This window comes from Chiloscyllium punctatum, chromosome 48 (genome assembly GCF_047496795.1).
Source record: "Chiloscyllium punctatum isolate Juve2018m chromosome 48, sChiPun1.3, whole genome shotgun sequence".
Lineage (NCBI taxonomy): Eukaryota > Metazoa > Chordata > Chondrichthyes > Orectolobiformes > Hemiscylliidae > Chiloscyllium > Chiloscyllium punctatum.
In genome coordinates this window covers 49674272-49691404 of record NC_092786.1, presented here as the reverse complement: position 1 = coordinate 49691404, position 17133 = coordinate 49674272, and the positions used below count along the sequence as shown (strand labels likewise).

The 17133-nt window shown below is 41.6% G+C and overlaps 1 protein-coding gene across 4 annotated transcripts in view; it reads right to left on the bottom strand.

Annotated features, from left to right (window-relative positions):
* The window catches only part of LOC140469009 (lactadherin-like), a 92935-nt gene extending 76109 nt beyond the window's left edge, over positions 1-16826 (bottom strand). For 2 of the 4 annotated variants that reach the window (XM_072565184.1, XM_072565185.1), the window contains exon 1: positions 16580-16826. In XM_072565184.1, coding sequence (XP_072421285.1) covers positions 16580-16649 — 70 coding nt within the window. In that variant the 5' untranslated portion in view covers positions 16650-16826. The remainder of the gene's footprint in view (positions 1-16579) is intronic. The other 2 variants (XM_072565186.1, XM_072565187.1) reach the window with 1 other exon arrangement.
* Between the last annotated feature and the right edge of the window lie 307 nt (positions 16827-17133).

Here is a 17133-nt window from a genome sequence, read left to right as displayed (position 1 = left end):
CTGCTCAAATGCTCAGTACTTTGACCTGCTGAAATGTCTGTGAGTGAAACATTCAAACTCTATTTCCAAGAATCCATCACTAAACTGATGCATATTTCTCAGTGGTGAGCACCTCAAAGCAGTTAGCTATACATGAAGTATTTAAGAGAAGAAATTCAACGCTGTAATCTATATGTTGCTGGCTTCGATATCTAATCAGTGACTTCCTGAAGACAGTGGGGGACTTCCAAAATAAGTCTATTCCATCACAATGCAGTCTGCTCAAAGATTGATGGTTTCAAATTCATTTCCCAAACAGTTTAATGAGTATAGCAACAACAAAAGAAGCTGACCAAAAGCCAGCATTTTCATAACCACATTAATAGTAGAGAACATGCTCCATGGCAGTTTGCTCAAAGGAACATCAAGCTGAATCACTTTGTCAATTACAGCAATTAAGTAAATATACAGTAATTGGCTCATTAATGCAAATCTGACCATCAGCCAAAAAAAAGCCAATTCCTGGCCTTCCTTGAACAAATTCTATTCTTACACAGTTCCACTTATAAACATTTTCTTTGGCTGTTCTCTGTAGATACAAATAGCTTTGAACTTGAATAACTGCTGCCCACCCTGTTCTCACAGGTTTATTTTCAGTCAACACTCAATCGGTTTATACTGAATCTCAATGGGCAACTGCAGTGTTGGAAGAGCACAGGGAATGTGAATCCAAAGTGCCAACTTTGTGCTTCTAATGGGTGACATTCAGTGTTTGAATCACTCATTCATACAATTCTGCCCCTATCCGGACATCAGCATACAGAGCCAAGAAGGGAGACATTGGTCTGGAGGTGCCAGTGAAAAATGGGCATTGGCAAACCAGATGTGATTTTACTCCCTGCCCAAAATTCACTTTTGTTGGAATCAATGAAAAAAGGATTGCACAAATTGAAAATTGGATATGGACTCGTCATCACCCATTTTACATTACAAGCCAAGACAACTGTGCTTCCTGTCACCTGCACACTACCCACATACCGAGCACTCGTCTTTCACATCACAGACCTCTGCTCCAGATGCCAGAACTCAGGAATTAAAATTTTTGAACCACAAAGTTATAGGGCATGGAGGCAGGCCAGCTTCCTGACCAAATTTCTGATGTTGGTTAATTTAGCCAAGTTGGAGTCAGGGCCAAGGAAATTTGCCCATTTCCAAAGGGCAGTGAGGCAGCTAGCCTCACGAAGATCCTTGTTAAAAGTAGATAATGGGAGCCAAGAAGGATTTTCTAGTTGGTCCCAAGGACAGATCATTACCTCGAGCTGGGCACTTAGTTGGAGGTTGAAAAGCCAAGGTTCCAGGTAGACTTGGAGGGGTATGCCCTGTAGAGGGCACTCCTCTTCTAACCACTGCGCTGTGAAGGGGTCGAGCGGCTTTTTGTATTTTTCTTAATTTAATGGTTTGAAAAATAGATTAAGAGGGCACTTTGTTGAAACAAGCTCTCAGTTACTGTAGCCATGTGCAGCACCGAAACTGCAGTCTCTGATTGGGCCGGCAGTTTTGAGAGATCACCCACCACCTTTAATTGAACAGGAGGCCTGTCTCCATCTCAATGAATGGCTCACTCGTGTGAAAATCTGACTCGATTAAGTTTTCCACTGGAGGACAGTTTGGGTTCTGACTCCCTGGAGAAAGTTCAGCCCTTGATATCTAATGTCAGATTTAATACTCAGCTACAGATGCAAAATAAAAGACCTGAAAAGACAGTTATTGAGCTGGAGCACAATATTTGCTGGCTGTTCTCACTGCCAGGAGCGCTAATTCCCTTGTGATCTTAAATTGGGAGGAGGCAGTTAGGAGGCAGGGTTTATGCTGGATTTCACCCAATATTAACATATTTTTCATATTCAAGACCAGTCCTCAAGGTATTAACAGGAAAAGACAGGGTAGATAAAGATAAGCTATTTCCACTGGATGGGATGTTGTATAGACAGTATAGTAAGAATTAGGGCCAGGAATGATGTTAGGAAGCACTTCTATATACAAAGGGTGACAGAGACTTGGGACTCTCTTCCACAAACAGCAGTGGACACGGGATCAGTTGTTAATTTTAAATCCAAGACAAATAAATTTTTGTTCAGCAAAGGTTTAAGGGATATAGCAACCTTTGGCCCATATGGAGTTATACTGCAGATTATCCATGATCCCTCACACTGAATAGTGCAAGAGGCTTAACGGGCTGAATGGCCTACTCCTCCTCCTATATTGTTGACCTGAAATGTTAATGCTGATTTCACTCAATAAATGCTGCCAGGCCTGCTGAATTTATCCAGCATTCTATGGTTGTGTTTCAGATCTTCAGCATCCACAGTTCTTTAGATTATGACACTTTAAGTTAATGGGGAAAGAAAAAGATAATCCACTGCAGCATCCAAAAAGTTATCAATCCAACTTAATTTTTTTAAATGGCATAAAATGTCAAAAAGGCATTTTGCCAGATAATAGCAGTCATCCTTAGAAGAGTATAAAGGCAGCAAGAGTGTGCCTAAGGGGGAAATCAGGAGGGCAAAAAAGGGGGCATGAGATAGCTTTGACAACCAGGAGAATCCAAAGGTTTTTCACAAATACATTAAGGACAAAAGGGAAACTAGGGAGCGAATAGGACCTCTCAAAGATCAGCAAGGCAGACATTGTGTGGAGCTGCAGGAGATGGAGGAGATACTAAACGAGTATTTTGCTTCAGTGTTTACCTTGGAAAAGGACGTGGAAGATATAGAATGTAGGGAAAGAGATGGTGACATATTACAGAGGACGAAGTGCTGGATGTCTTGAAATGCATAAAGATGGATAAATCCCCAGGATCTGTTCAGGTCTACCCTAGAACTCTGTGGGAAGCTAGGTAGGTGATTGCTGGGCCTCTTGCTGAGATATTTGTATCATCGATAGTCACAGGTGAGGTGCCGGAAGAATGGTTGGCTAATGTGGTACTATTATTTAAGAAAGGTGGTAAGGACAAGCTGGGGAACTATAGACCAGTGAGCCTGGTGTTGGTGATGGTCACATTGAAGGGAATCCTGAGGGACAGGATTTACACATATTTGTGTAATGTGCAAGGACAGATTAGGGATAGTCAACATGGCTTTGTGTGTGGGAAATCATGTCTCATGAACTTAACTGAGTTTTTTGAAAATATAACAAAGAGGATTGATGAGGGCAGAGTGGTGAACTTGATCTATATGGACTTCAGTAAGGTGTTTGATAAGATTCCCCATAGGAGACTGATTAACAAGGTTAGATCTCATAGAATATAGGGAGAACCTGCCATGTGGATACAGAACTGGGTCGAAGGTAGAAGACAGAGGGTGGTGGTGGAGAGTTGCTTTTCAGACTGGAGGCCTGTGATCTGTGGAGTGCCACAAGGATCAGTCCTGGGTCCACTACTTTTTGTCATTTATATAACTGATTTGAAATGAACATAGGAGGTATAGTTAGTAAGTTTGCAGATGACAGCAAAATTGGAGATGTAGTGGACGGTGAAGGTTACCTCAGATTACAACAGGATCATGATCAGATGGGCCAATGGGCTGAAGTGTGGCAGATGGAGTTTAATTCAGATAAATGCGAGGTGCTGCATTTTGGGAAAGCAAATCTTAGCAGGACTTATACACTTAATGGTAATGTCCTAGGCAGTGTTGCTGAACAAAGACCTTGGAGTGCAGGTTCATAGCTCCTTGAAAGTGGAGTCGCAGGCAGATAGGATAGTGAAGAAGGTGTTTGTTATGCTTTCCTTTAATGGTCAGAGCATAGAGTACCGGAGTTGGGAGGTCATGTTGCAGCTGTACAAGTCATTGGTTAGGCCACTGTTGGAATATTGCGTGCAATTCTGGTCTCCTTCCTCTCAGAAGGATGTTGTGAAACCAGAAAGGGTTCAGAAAAGATTAACAAGGATGTTGCCAGGGTTGAGGGATTTGAGATGTAGGGAGAGGCTGAACATGCTGGGGCTGTTTTCCCTGGAGCGTCGGAGGCTGAGGGGTGACCTTATTGAGGTTTAGAAATAATGAGGGGCATGGATAGGGTAAATAGACAAAGTCCTTTCTCTGGGGGTGGGGAAGTCCAGAACTAGAGGGCATAGGTTTAGGGTGAGAGGGGAAAGATATAAAAGAGACGTAAGGGGCAACTTTTTCACACAGAGGGAGGTACGTGTATGGAATGTGCTGCCAGAGGAAGTGGTGGAGGCTGGTACAATTGCAACATTTAAAAGGTATTTGGATGGGTATATGAATAGGAAGGGATTGGAGGGATATGGGCCAAATGATGGCAAATAGGACAAATTTAGGTTGGGATATCTAGTCGGCATGGACAAGTTGGAACGGAGGGTCTTTTTTCCTGCTGTACATCTCTGAGTCTATGTTAAAAAAGGAGAGATCATTGCAAATATGGTTGTAGCAGGCCTGTGAAATGGTCTGTAAATTAATTGGGAAAAGCAATCTCAAAATCAGCAATAACCAATACATTTTTTCCTCAGTGCTGTAAAAATCAAGCCAGTCTTTATATAGCGTGATGTTCTTATCATACCCAAGGGCATACCATTGGGTGTACGTAAGTCATACTTGAAACAAGCTCAGTGAGCAGTAAATGATGATTCACATCTGTGGTTCCATTAAGGAAAAGTTAAAGCAAGTACTTCTGCAGGGGGGCCAATGTACTGCAATTATTTTTCCATTTCAAAATGCTTTAAGTGTTCAAAGGTCTGTGTTGTTTCACGTGAAAGGTTGAGCAAGGTTCAGACTGAGACAGAGAGCTATGCCAACAGGATGGCACTTTGACTCAGTGGTTAGTACTGCTGCCTCACGGCACCAGGGTCCTGGTTTTGATTCCAGCCTTGGGCGACTGTCTGTGTGGAGTTTGCATTTTCTCTCAGTGTCTGTGTGAGTTTCCACCAGGTGTGTTGTGGAACCTCAACATGTCAAACAACCTGATCTCTCAGTAGAGCAGCTGGAAATGAGGGCGGGTATCAGGGCTTAAAAGTAATGCAAAACAAAAAACTGTCTAACAACTGGATAAGTCTGATCATAGCGCTATTGGTAAAATCTTTTAGTCAAGGCATTAATCTATTTGCACTTGTGGGATACATGGTAACTACAGTGTTACCTGCCTCTCTCAACTATTGTGAATGCCAGTCCATTCATTGTATTGCCTATTCTGCCCCAAATACAAATGAACTCTCAACAAGTATGAAATTAAAATCCTATGACATCCAGAACAAAAGTTTTGTTTTAACTTTTATTTTTGATAACAGTGAATCCTTTATTCCATTTTTAACACAGCATGTACAGTGAATTCTTTCAATCCAAGGCTCCAAAACAACTCTCAAAGAAGTCCTTGAAACGGAGCCTGGGGCTGAAAGAATGCTCTGTAATTGTTAGGTTTTTGAAACAGGGCACGGACTCTGGAATGTCTCAATGACCAAGGAATATGGCTTTTCTCTTTCCACGTTTATCTTGATTTCTCAGGTAAGGCTTGGCAGACCACATCAAGTGTACCCACTAGAAACATCATTAACAAGTGTGACTTAGGTCAGAGACAACACGTTTGCTGGAATACCAAAGCATTGGCTCAATCCAACTCCATGTTTGCGGAGCTTCTCCAACCAGACTGATGTAGATCTACAAAGAACAATGGAGCCCTGGAGATCCAGCCCAATTTGGAAGTGGACTAGAGATTTTTGCTTTGATATTACTTTATGAAAATATGAGCACTGCTCCCTTACAAGCATTTATTCCACCTTTAAATGTCCCCTACCCCCAGAAGAGAGTGAGGCACATTTTTTGAGTCCCTGCAGCAGCCTGTGAGGTGAGGCTACACTCATTGTGGTGTTAGGTGGGAAGTTCCAGAAGTCTGACCTAGAAATTTCTCTCCTGTAAGGCAGTGGATGTTGTCTGCATGGACTTCACTAAAAGTATTTGAGAAGGTCCTCATCTTCAGGGTTACAGGGATAGGGTAGGGAGGTGAGTCTGGGTGGGATGTTCTTTGAAGGGTCAATGTGGACATGATGGGCCGACTGGCCTGCTTTCACACTGTAGAGATTCTATGATTCTATAAAATCACATGGTCAACCCAATATTAACATTTACCTTTAAGAAATGGACCTCAGAATAATACCTTAAGAAGTGTCAATGATTTATATTTTGAAAACTGGCCAGACTTCTTCGCACAACATCTGAAATGAAGTAAAATCAAGTCCCGTATCCTAACAACAAGCCAACATACAGCTCTGCTTTGGATCCACCCAACATTTTGTTCCATTGACAGCTGACCCTCCCTATTTTGATGCATGGTCTGGAGCTGTATGTTGGGCAGTCCCAAAATAACTTTTGCCGGTTCTGTCCTCCCAAGATCAAATCACTGGGAACTGAGAGGCTCAAGGAAAATATTGACACAGAATGTGCTGCTGGATGGATCCTTTCCAAATACCAACACATTCCTGAAGAAGGGCTTATGCCCGAAACATCGATTCTCCTGCTCCTTTGATGCTGCCTGACCTGCTGCACTTTTCCAACAATACATTTTTTAAGCTCTGATCTCCAGCATCTGCAGTCCTCACTTTCTCCAAATACCAACACATCCAATGTCCACGGGCAGCCAGATCACACCACGGTGGAAACTCCTGACTTTGTTCAAAGATTAACACAATGCCAGGAAAGCATAAAACAATCCCAAATTGCTGTAATAAAGATTTTTCCCAACAGACCAGTCAGTTTAATTTCAGTTGTGGGGAGAATTTTCAAAAGAATTATTTAGAATTCAATTCGTGGGCGGTACAGTGGCACAGCGGGTGGCATGGTGGCACAGTGGTCAGCACTGCTGCCTCACAGCACCAGAGACCTGGGTTCAATTCCCACCTCAGGCGACTGTGTGGAATTTGCACATTCTCCCCGTGACTGCGTGGGTTTCCTCCCTGTGCTCCGGTTTCCTCCCACAATCCAAAGATGTGCAGGTTAGGTGAATTGGCCATGCTAAATTGCCCAAAGTGTTAGGTGAAGGGGTAAATGTAGGGGCATGGGTCTGGGTGGGTGGCGCTTTGGCGGGTCGGTGTGGACTTGTTGGGCTGAAGGGCCTGTTTCCACATTGTAAGTAATCTAATCTAATCTAAGTAGTCGTCACATGGAAAGAAATCTGGTTGTTTTTGGAAAAGCCACCACTGATTTCTCAAGGGGAGATCATGTTGCACTAGTGTCTGGGAGTTTTTCAAACTAGTAGTGGAAGTAATGTTGTTGCTGCCATGTACATGGACATTCAAAAGGTATTTGATAACACAGGCTTGTGAAAAAAAAAAGAGCTCATGAAATAAAAGGGATAGTAGCAATGTGGACATGTTGAGTAACTGGAAACAGAGTGTAATGGTCCCATGGATACTTTTCAGGCTGGGGAAAGCTTTGTAGAGTGGGGGGTCCCCAGGGGTTAGTATTGGAACTCTTACTTTTCCTAATATATACCTAAACATATAGAATTGAATTAAAGCTTGGTGTGCAGGAAGCTATTTCAATGTTTGCAGATAATACAAAACTTGGAAAGGTTGTAAACTGTGAGCAGGGCAGTTTATAACTTCAAAAGGACACAGACAAGTTGGTGGAGTGAGCAAATAGATGGCAGGTGAAGTTATGTGGTGGGAAGAACATGGGCAAACAATACAAAACGAGTGGCATTAACATAAGGGGATACAGAAGCACAGAGACCTGGGGGTTTATGAGCACATATCAGTGGAGGTGGTGCAACTGATGGAGAGAACAGTTAGTTAATTAAACATACAGTATCCTGGGCTTTACAATCAAAGCATAAAGTACAAGAGCAAGCAGGTTACACTGAACTTATAAGAGATATTTGTTAGATCTCAGCTGGAGTATTGCGGACAGTGCTGGGTGCCTCACGATAGGCAGGAAGAAGGAAAAGTATTGGACAGAGTGCAGAAGAGCTTTACAAAAATGATTCTGGGGATGACAAACATCGGTTATGAGGATAGATTGGGCTTCTTTGAGAGAAAAAGCCAAGGTTGATTTCTTATAGAAGTTTTCAAAGCGATGAGAGGTCTTAATAGTGCAGATAGACAAGGAGAAACTGCTCCCACTCTTTAGAGTTCTGAATGGACCTCGCAGATTTTAAATTTATGTTGCTATAAATCTTTGTTCACTTTCTCTGCAGCCATAACATTGTACTCTTTGCTCTGACCTATTACCCTAATGCACTTTCCATGGTATTAGCTGCCTGTACAGCATGCAAAAGAATACTTTTCACTGTACCTAGGTACGTGTGACAATAATAAATCAAAATCAAAAGGGTTGTGGATGACAGAGCCCACATTTTAAATGATTGACAAAGGTAGTAAATGTGACGCAAACATAAGACTTTTTCATTTGAGGAGTTGAGTTTGGAATGCACTGTCTGGAAGTGTCATGGGGCAGAGAAAATTGAGGCATTCACGAGGGCATTAGATGATTACTTGAATAGAGACAATATGAAAGGGCATGGGGAAAGGGCAGGTGAATGGCAATGAAGCCAAATTAGTCACTGATGAGCTGGTGATGCTCCAATAGGTTAAATGGTCTCTTTCTGTGATGTAACACTGCTGTGATATCTATACCACATTTGGCATTAGCTAGAATCACACATTTGTTCGCATGCTGTTTAAATGTATTCACTTCAGTAAAATTAATGAGAGAATATATAAAGAGATAGAAGGAAATGAAATACATTGGATTCCCAATTTTTCTTGAAAGCGTCAAGCAAAAGTAACATCTTTGCACCTCATTTCAAGAGCTGAATGATCAGTAACCTGAAATGTTGTCCCCTTGCTCTAGATTTCATAGCTAAGGGAAACAATGGCTCTATCTACCCTGTTAAGCCCCTCTGTAATATTAAGTCTGTATTGTGCTCACTAATCCCATTAGAGGAGCCAGTGGTACTCATCAAGATAACTGCAATTGGTCTAACTGGCTCTGAAAGGAGTAATGTCACTCAGCATTCATAGAATCACCTCATAATTACTGTGGGGGGACAACCACACAGACACCTTCATTCATTTGTCCGGAATAACTCTACATTCCACACATGAAAAAGCATGGCCAGCGATTACAACTACAGCGATTCTATGAGTTTTGTATCAACGACCACTTTGTTGCATTAATTACTTCTTCAGAACAAAAGCTATTACACTTCTTGGGAGCTGTGAGCCCGAATCTTAATCTTAGAATTTAAAAGTAATTTTTCATAGACATTTTCTGTAGGACTTTTGATCTTACTTAACTCTTAAGATCAATTCTTGAATAGTTGATTTCAAGTACAAATAGCCTAATTTTTTTGTAGTCTTTCCTTGATATTAAACCTTTAAAGACTAGCAATTAGCCTTATGGTTCTTCATGGTCTTGACTGATGTGTTCAAATTCCTCCATTTTATTTCAGTGTCTGGTACTAGACAAAGCATTCAAGGTGCCATCTGGTGAGGGCACTGTACATTTGGTCTCGCAGCTTATTTTGATACCGCTATGCAGTTCAATACTCTATTAGACTTCTTGGTGGGTACTCTACACTTGTTGTTTTGCAAGAACAGTCTTTGGTGAATTTTCAACTCGTCCTTCATCATTTCAATACCATTCAGAAAAAAAAATCTGCTCCCGCTTGAAGGTAAGTGAACCCAGATGCAAATGAGCCTGAATGAGACTGAAGGGGGAAAAAAAAACAGGCTAGGGCTTGAAGGCTTGGCTCTTGGCAGGGTTATCATGGGCCAGTCGGCCCGTTTGAAACTGTACACTGACAAATAGTCAGCATTATCAGGAAGAGGAAAAGTGGAAAGAGGAAAGTTAGAAAGGGGAAATCAGCCAAGCCTTCGTTTTGCAGATTTGCTGTAAAAGCGGACTGAAAAGCAGTTAAAGCAAAAATAGTGCTTGAAACAGATTGCATCAATTTATCCACCACCATATATATTTTTACCCATGCAATTTGCTAAATTTTAATTCGTTTTTAGAAAACTGCGTACATAATTATAGTGCAAGTCAGGCTAGAGATAATATTTTGGACACACCATCCTTGTAATTTGTTCCTTTTCGTTTAAGTATATAATGTGACTATTATGCACTGCTGCACATTAGCAAAAGGATGTTTTTTTTTCAAAAAGCATTATCTTTGCCTTGGGCAAAGCCACTTTCAGCTAAAAAGCTTATGTTTAAATATGGCCATATCATTGAATGTGATTTTAGTTCTTTCTGGCAGATGAGCACATCTGCAGAAATACCATTTGTATCATATCATTTGTGGCTCAGGGTTCCTGTTGGAAAGTGGTAGGAGAAGGTCACCAAGTACAGAGCCAGCTTTGGCTGAAATGCCTTCCGTAGCTTAAACAGTCTATCACTTCCTTGGTTCACACACAGGGGTATAACTTAATCTGAAGGTCAATGCTTCATTTTTGATGATGCATGCCTCATAAAGCACTCACCTCCTTCTTATTCAGATGATGGCCAAACAGTTGGGTGCTGTTGGTATGTTCAGGTTTTATTTTAGTTTTCCAGCATTTTTGACTTGCAAGTCATCCTTGAAGTGCCAATTATTATTAATAGACGTTCTAATATGAGTAACCACAGTCTCACAGCCAAGCTGAGGATGGTTTCACTATTTTTAAAGAATAACTGTAAGTCAGTGTGAGAAGAATATTCTTTTCCTGTGAAATAATAGATGTCAACCATGCACCGAAAACTCAGCCACAAATTCCCCTCCACAGAGAAGCATGAAAAATGGCTCCAATTAAAATGCTGATTTGCTTTACTTCTTTCACTAACATTGAGCTGGGGACTGGGCTAAGCGATAAACTGGTTAGAATGTCAGTTCTGTTGTTGTCGTCATCTAGTGCTGATAATGTTACATTCTAACCAACCGGTGATCAAATGAGTTCTTGGAAACTGAGGCTTTGATAGTTTTCTGCTATAAAGATGTAAGGACAATGCATGTTCCATTTGGCAAGTCTGTGCACCCTGTAATATCAACTAATCTATCCTATCAAGCACTTTACTGGAACTGTAGAAGCATTCAATCTGAAATGTCATGATTTGGAAGGGTCCAAAGGGTTCAGCTGACTAAATATTTACCTTGATACTTTTTAATCTGTACTTCTCCAGCTCCAATCCAGGACCTGAACTCATAATCTAGTCAAACCACCACAATGCAGAACTACGATAGGGAATGCTGCATTATTAGAAGGGCCATCCTTGAGGTGAGAAATCTGCCTCATCTGGTCCGATTGATGTCAAACATCCCAAGGCACTAGAAAAGGACAGGGACAAGATGCCTCTGGTGGCTTAGCTGAAATTCATCTCCTTAAATCATGCAAAACAAACAGATTACTGATCATGGATTCAATGTTGCTGTTTATATCATTTTGCAAATGTACAAAGTGACCATTGCATGCTGACATGACAATATCTGTACCTCACAATAATTCATTGTATTTGAAGCTCATTTAGACAGTTTTGAGATCTGATCTTTTCTTGTACAAAGCAAATTTCTTCTTTTGTTCTTCCGCTAAAAAGGCTTTAGTAAAACCTTTAAAGAGAGACCACTTTCTCAAGGAAAGTCTGCTGAACTTCGATCTCATTGAATAGTTGTTCCGTGCTTTTATTCCTAAAACAGCTGAGAGTTTGGGTAAAGTTCAGCTTTCAGAAAATGCAGTATGACATACAGCTTACTACATTCTGAAGTAAACAGAATCAGTACTCACCACCCGAGTAGAACAGCACAACTAAAAAAACAGTATGTACTTCCAGATTGCATGCTACACAACACATCATAGACAGGCATACACCTATCATCAAGCTGCTTTGCAATGCATTAAGAGATAAGGGTCAATATTTTGCAACTGCATTCTTAACTAACAGAGGGAAGGAGGGTTGCCAGGGCAACTTGGTCGGTTTTCCCAATTCCGGGCACCAGTATCTATCTTGGGACATGGCTCATCACTGAAACAGTTGATTCCTTTATCTTTGTTTCAAACCATGACGTTATAGGATGCAGTGGGGAATTGGTGCTAGAGACATAAGCAGACAGCGGCATTGTAGACAGAGAGCTTCTCACATACAAGAGCTTGGGATGGTTTTTTTTGGGCATTACACTTACTATACACAATTATACGGGCATAGTAAATGAATGTCTAAAATATTACAGATCATATTCATGAATATCAATAAAATGAGAGCAATAATAATTAACATTATTGAATTCTGGCTGCATCCTGATAAGAATTTCACAAAACCAAAGTTGCCATGGTTTTTAAATAGCTGAAAAATGTGTTGCTGGAAAAGCGCAGCAGGTCAGGCAGCAAAGGAGCAGGAGAATCGATGTTTCAGGCATAAGCCCTTCTTCAGGAATGAGGAGGGTGTGCCAAGTAGGCCAAGATAAAAGGGACTTGGGGGAGGGGCGTTGGGACTGCGATAGGTGGAAGGAGGTTAAGGTGAGGGTGATAGGCCGGAGAGGGGTTGGGGCGGAGAGGTCGGGAAGAAGATTGCAGGTCAAGAAGGCAGTGCTGAGTCCGAGGGTTGGGACTGAGATGAGGTGGGGGAAGGGAAAATGAGAAAGCTGGAAAAATCTGCATTCATCCCTTGTGGTTGGAGGGTTCCTAGGCAGAAGATGAGGCGCTCTTCCTCCAGGTGTCGTGTCGCCATGGTCTGGCAATGGAAGAGGCCAATGACTTGCATGTCCTTGGCGGGGTGGGAGAGGGAGTTAAAGTGTTCAGCCACAGGGCAGTTGGGTTGGTTGGTGCGTGTGTCCCAGAGGTGTTCTCTGAAACATTCCACAAGTAGGCAGCCTGTCTCCCCAATGTATAGGAGGCCACATTGGGTGCAGCGGATGCAGTAAATGATGTGTGTGGAGGTGCAGGTGAACTTGTGACGGATATGGAAGGATCCCTTGGGACCTTGGAGGGAAGTGAGGGGGGTGGTGTGGGCACAAGTTTTGCATTTCTTGCGGTTGCAGGGGAAGGTGCCGGGAGTGGAGGTTGGGTTGGTGGGGGGTGTGGACCTGACGAGGGAGTCGCGGAGGGAGTGGTCTTTCCGGAACGCTGATAGGGGTGGGGAGGGAAATATATCCTTGGTGGTGGGGTCTGTTTGGAGGTGGCGGAAATGACAAAGGATGATACGATGTAACTGGAGGTTGGTGGGGTGGTAGGTGAGGACCAGTGGGGTTCTGTCCTGGTGTCGATTGGAGGGGCAGGGTTCAAGGGCGGAGGAGCGGGAAGTGGAGGAAATGTGGTGGAGAGCATCGTCGATCACGTCTGAGGGGAATGTGGGGTCTTTGAAGAAGGAGGCCATCTGGGTTGTTCGGTAGCAAACTACATATAAATATGATAAAAACTCTCATTTCAAAATTTCCCTAAAAACCCTCTCACTTCCACAGAGTTAAAATTGAACCTCTTAAAGATTCACTCCTAAAGACACTTAGATTTCCTTTAAACACACCTCAAAATAACACCTTTAGCACTTAGTTCTTAAATTTATTTCCTTAAGTTTTGTGTTAGAATAAAAGCCGATTGTGTTCTGATCATTTCAGGTTTTTGTAATGTTTCTGGAAACTTTTCTTTTTGATACACATTGGATGAAGCTTTTCATTTTAAATGTTTACAGGTCATGATCTAGCTTCATTCTAATTGGATCTGGACTGTGTCAGCATGTAAAACAAGCTGAAACATTACAAGAACAGCTTACGCAGCAAAATAATTGAACAGAATCACAGTCATCTACCTACTTCCCCAGCTGAATGTTATTATTTGTGTTGCTCTGTTCATAGTTAAAAGCAAATATCTACTTCACAATCTAGGTTGCGTGTTAAAAATCCTTTGTGTGTTACTCATTGATCTGATGGAACTGTCAGAAGATGATTGATGCTTCATTCTGCTTTGATATTATGGCAACGAGCCAAATGAAATCAGACACTTTGTCCTATAACCAAAGTAACTAGTAGAACTACATCTTCAACTCCAACTGTTCTTATAATCCATAAAGTTCCTTCTTTGTTGAACTGGCTAACAGATAATAGCTTCATGATGCAGATTTCAATAAATTTATTGTTGCTAAGCATAATTTGAATCAAAATACTGCATTCACGTGTTTGCTTTCTCACTCACCCCCCAAAATCTTTTCCAGACCACAACTTTTGCTGAGATCAAGGGCAATGGGAACAATCCACTCTCCTCTACCTTACCTAAATGGCCAATTGTCCTGGGGGACCAAGCTATTAATCTATTGGGTGAGTATCACTGACTACTCAATTCTCTGACCCACCCCTTAACCTTCCTCTGTTATAATGGAAAATGCTTCACCTATCTCCACACTTCAGAATTCACCTCTCCACCATCCTTCACTCTTTCTATCTTCAGTACTCTCCTTAAAATCATGAGGTTTCTGTGTGATAGCTAAAGCAACAAGAGAAAATTATATGTAGAGAATCATCTTCTCAAACTGTTTTCCAGCTCTCACTGGATGTTTAACAACCTCCACTGACCCTTTCTCTATCTCTATCCCTTTTGGAAACACTTGAACGGTTTTGCTCCAGTAAAGATGATGCATGTTTTCCGTGTTGACATTCACATACAATCATGTTTCCAGCAATTCTTACTGTGGAACAGCCTGAAGAAGTCTGGCTGATTTCAACCTCTTACAGCCCTGTTAACCATTGCTCAGGCAGTAGCACTCTTGCCTTTGTGTTGGAGATTCAAGTTTCACTTCAGAGACTTGAACACAGACCATTTGACACTCCAAAGGGTGTGCTCCATTCTAAGATGTCTTGAATTTCAGATGGAATGTTAAACCAAGGCCCCATTTGCTCTCTCTGGGAAATTTAAAAAAAACCCCAAAATGCTATGTTTATGAACACTGAGGGAGTTCTCCTGTCCAATATTTATTTCTCAGTCCACATTACTACATAGATCATCTAATCATTCCAGGAGCTCCCTGTAAGCAAACTGATTGTTGTAGTTCCTACTTTACAAAAGGAATTTCACTTCAAAAGAACTTTCATCATAGAACTTGTTGGGACCATTAAGATAGATATTTTAAAAATGCACATTTTTTTATTTCAGATTGGACATTAAATATTGAAACAGTTAAATTGTCTTCACTTCTGGTTATTAGAAAAGTTTTGTTGGGGATTGATGACATTTAATTAATATAGACTTTAGTGGGAGTTGTATAAATTTTAATTACTCTGTAGTGTAAGCACATTTTGAAGCTGCCCATTCAAATAGTTAATACAGTCATAGAGCTGTACAGTATGGAAACAGACCATTCAGTCCAACTCGTCCATGCTGACCAGATATCCTAGTCCCATTTGCTAGCATCTGGGCCATATCCCTCTAAACCTTTCCTATTCATATATCCATCCAGCCACCACCACTTCCTCTGGCAACTCATTCCATACATGAACCATCCCCATTAGGTTCCTTTTAAATCTTTCTCCTCTCACCTTAAAACCTATACCCTTTAGTTTTGGACTCCCCCACACTGGGGAAAAGACCTTGTTTATTCACCCTATCCATGCCCTTCATGATTTTATAAACTTCCATCAGCATCCGATGGTCCAGGGAAAATAGCCCCAGTCTATTCAGTCTCTCCAACCCAAGGCAACATCCTTGTAAATCCTTCCTGAACCCAGTCAAATGCGAAAGGCTCAATTTAGCTACAGAGAATCATAGTCAAGACCACAAGTTTGTCATTTTCTGAGCAGAATGTGATCCCTACCACACCAAGGAAAGATTCCAGATTCACAAACAGAATATGATATACTTTATCACTGCAAGCCAATGGTCCTGATTTTCAGAAATACCAGTCTCCTTTGAATATGGTGGGTGAGGCTGCATGATTCTCATTTCCAAACCAGAAAGATTATGGAATGTGATTCTCATTCTCAAAACACCGGAAAATATGCCTAAATCCCCTGAAGTAAAAACAGACCTGATCTTTTTCAGAAACATGCATAGACCTGGCAATAATTTCCCAGGAAGTGAATCATCCTGTGTGTTAGTCAGAAAGCCCTGATTCATTTTTAAGCCCTCCAAAAGCAAACTAGAAAAAGAAAACACTATACTGTATTCCCTTCCGCTGAGTTGGAATAAAACCCTCCTTCCCAGTTGACTTGTGGCTTATCCTAACTTTTTATAGCTTGTAAATCCGAATTAGTAACGGGGGATCCAGTGAGCTATTTGTTTACATCTTGCTGAAACTGAACACAACTCCTTGTGAAATAATTGCAAAGCAAAACTGAAGACTGGCAGAGGTGGGTGAGTTTTCCAAACTGCTTCTTGTTATTCTGCAAGTTGAAAAATGATCTTACCTCACGCTCTGAATAACTTAATATAGCATTTTTAAAAAGGTGGGGGGGGGGGGGGGGGGGGAGGGAAGAAGAAGAAATAGATGCACTTTTTCGAGATTATTCCAGTAGAATTTCCTATCGCAAAGAACAACCTGGGTATTAACTCTGGGAAAGAACTCAATAAAATCTGAAGTTATTTCGAACCGCGTGTATAAAAACTCAGGCGCCCTGCACAAATTGGGAAAGTCAACTTGCTCCTTACCACTTGTTCCTAGGGCGAGGGAGTAGGTGATGAGGAAGGCGGTGCAAAACTTCACGCTGCTGGCTCTCATCCTCTCTCCTTCTTGCCGCTTGTCTGTCTATGTTTGTGCTCACGAACTGTAGAGAGAAAGGTGGAAAAACGCCGGAGCTGTCAAGAGCTGATATCGCAGTTTAGAGGACACGTGCCTCTCTGTGCATCCAATTATCTCGCTGACTTTTGGAAACCCAGCCTCAGGCATCAGCCAAACGCGTCAAAGTGGGGCCTGCCTTCAGGAACAGCTCAGACAAAGTGGGAGGTGTCTTTGCTCGCAACTCCTTCTCTATCTGACTGTCAGTCTGTCTCTGCCTCTCTCTCTTTTCTCGCTCCTTCCTCAATCTTATTCGACTTTTGTGACTTCTTTTTTCCACTCTCTACTTATGGAATTATTGAGAAGCAAAACAGGTTTTGTAAAAACTTTTTTGGGGGAGTGGGTGCTATCTAAACCTTATTCCTTTGTTGTTTCTGTTTTCTATGATTAAGATAATTTATACTTAACGGAATCATAACAGCTGATT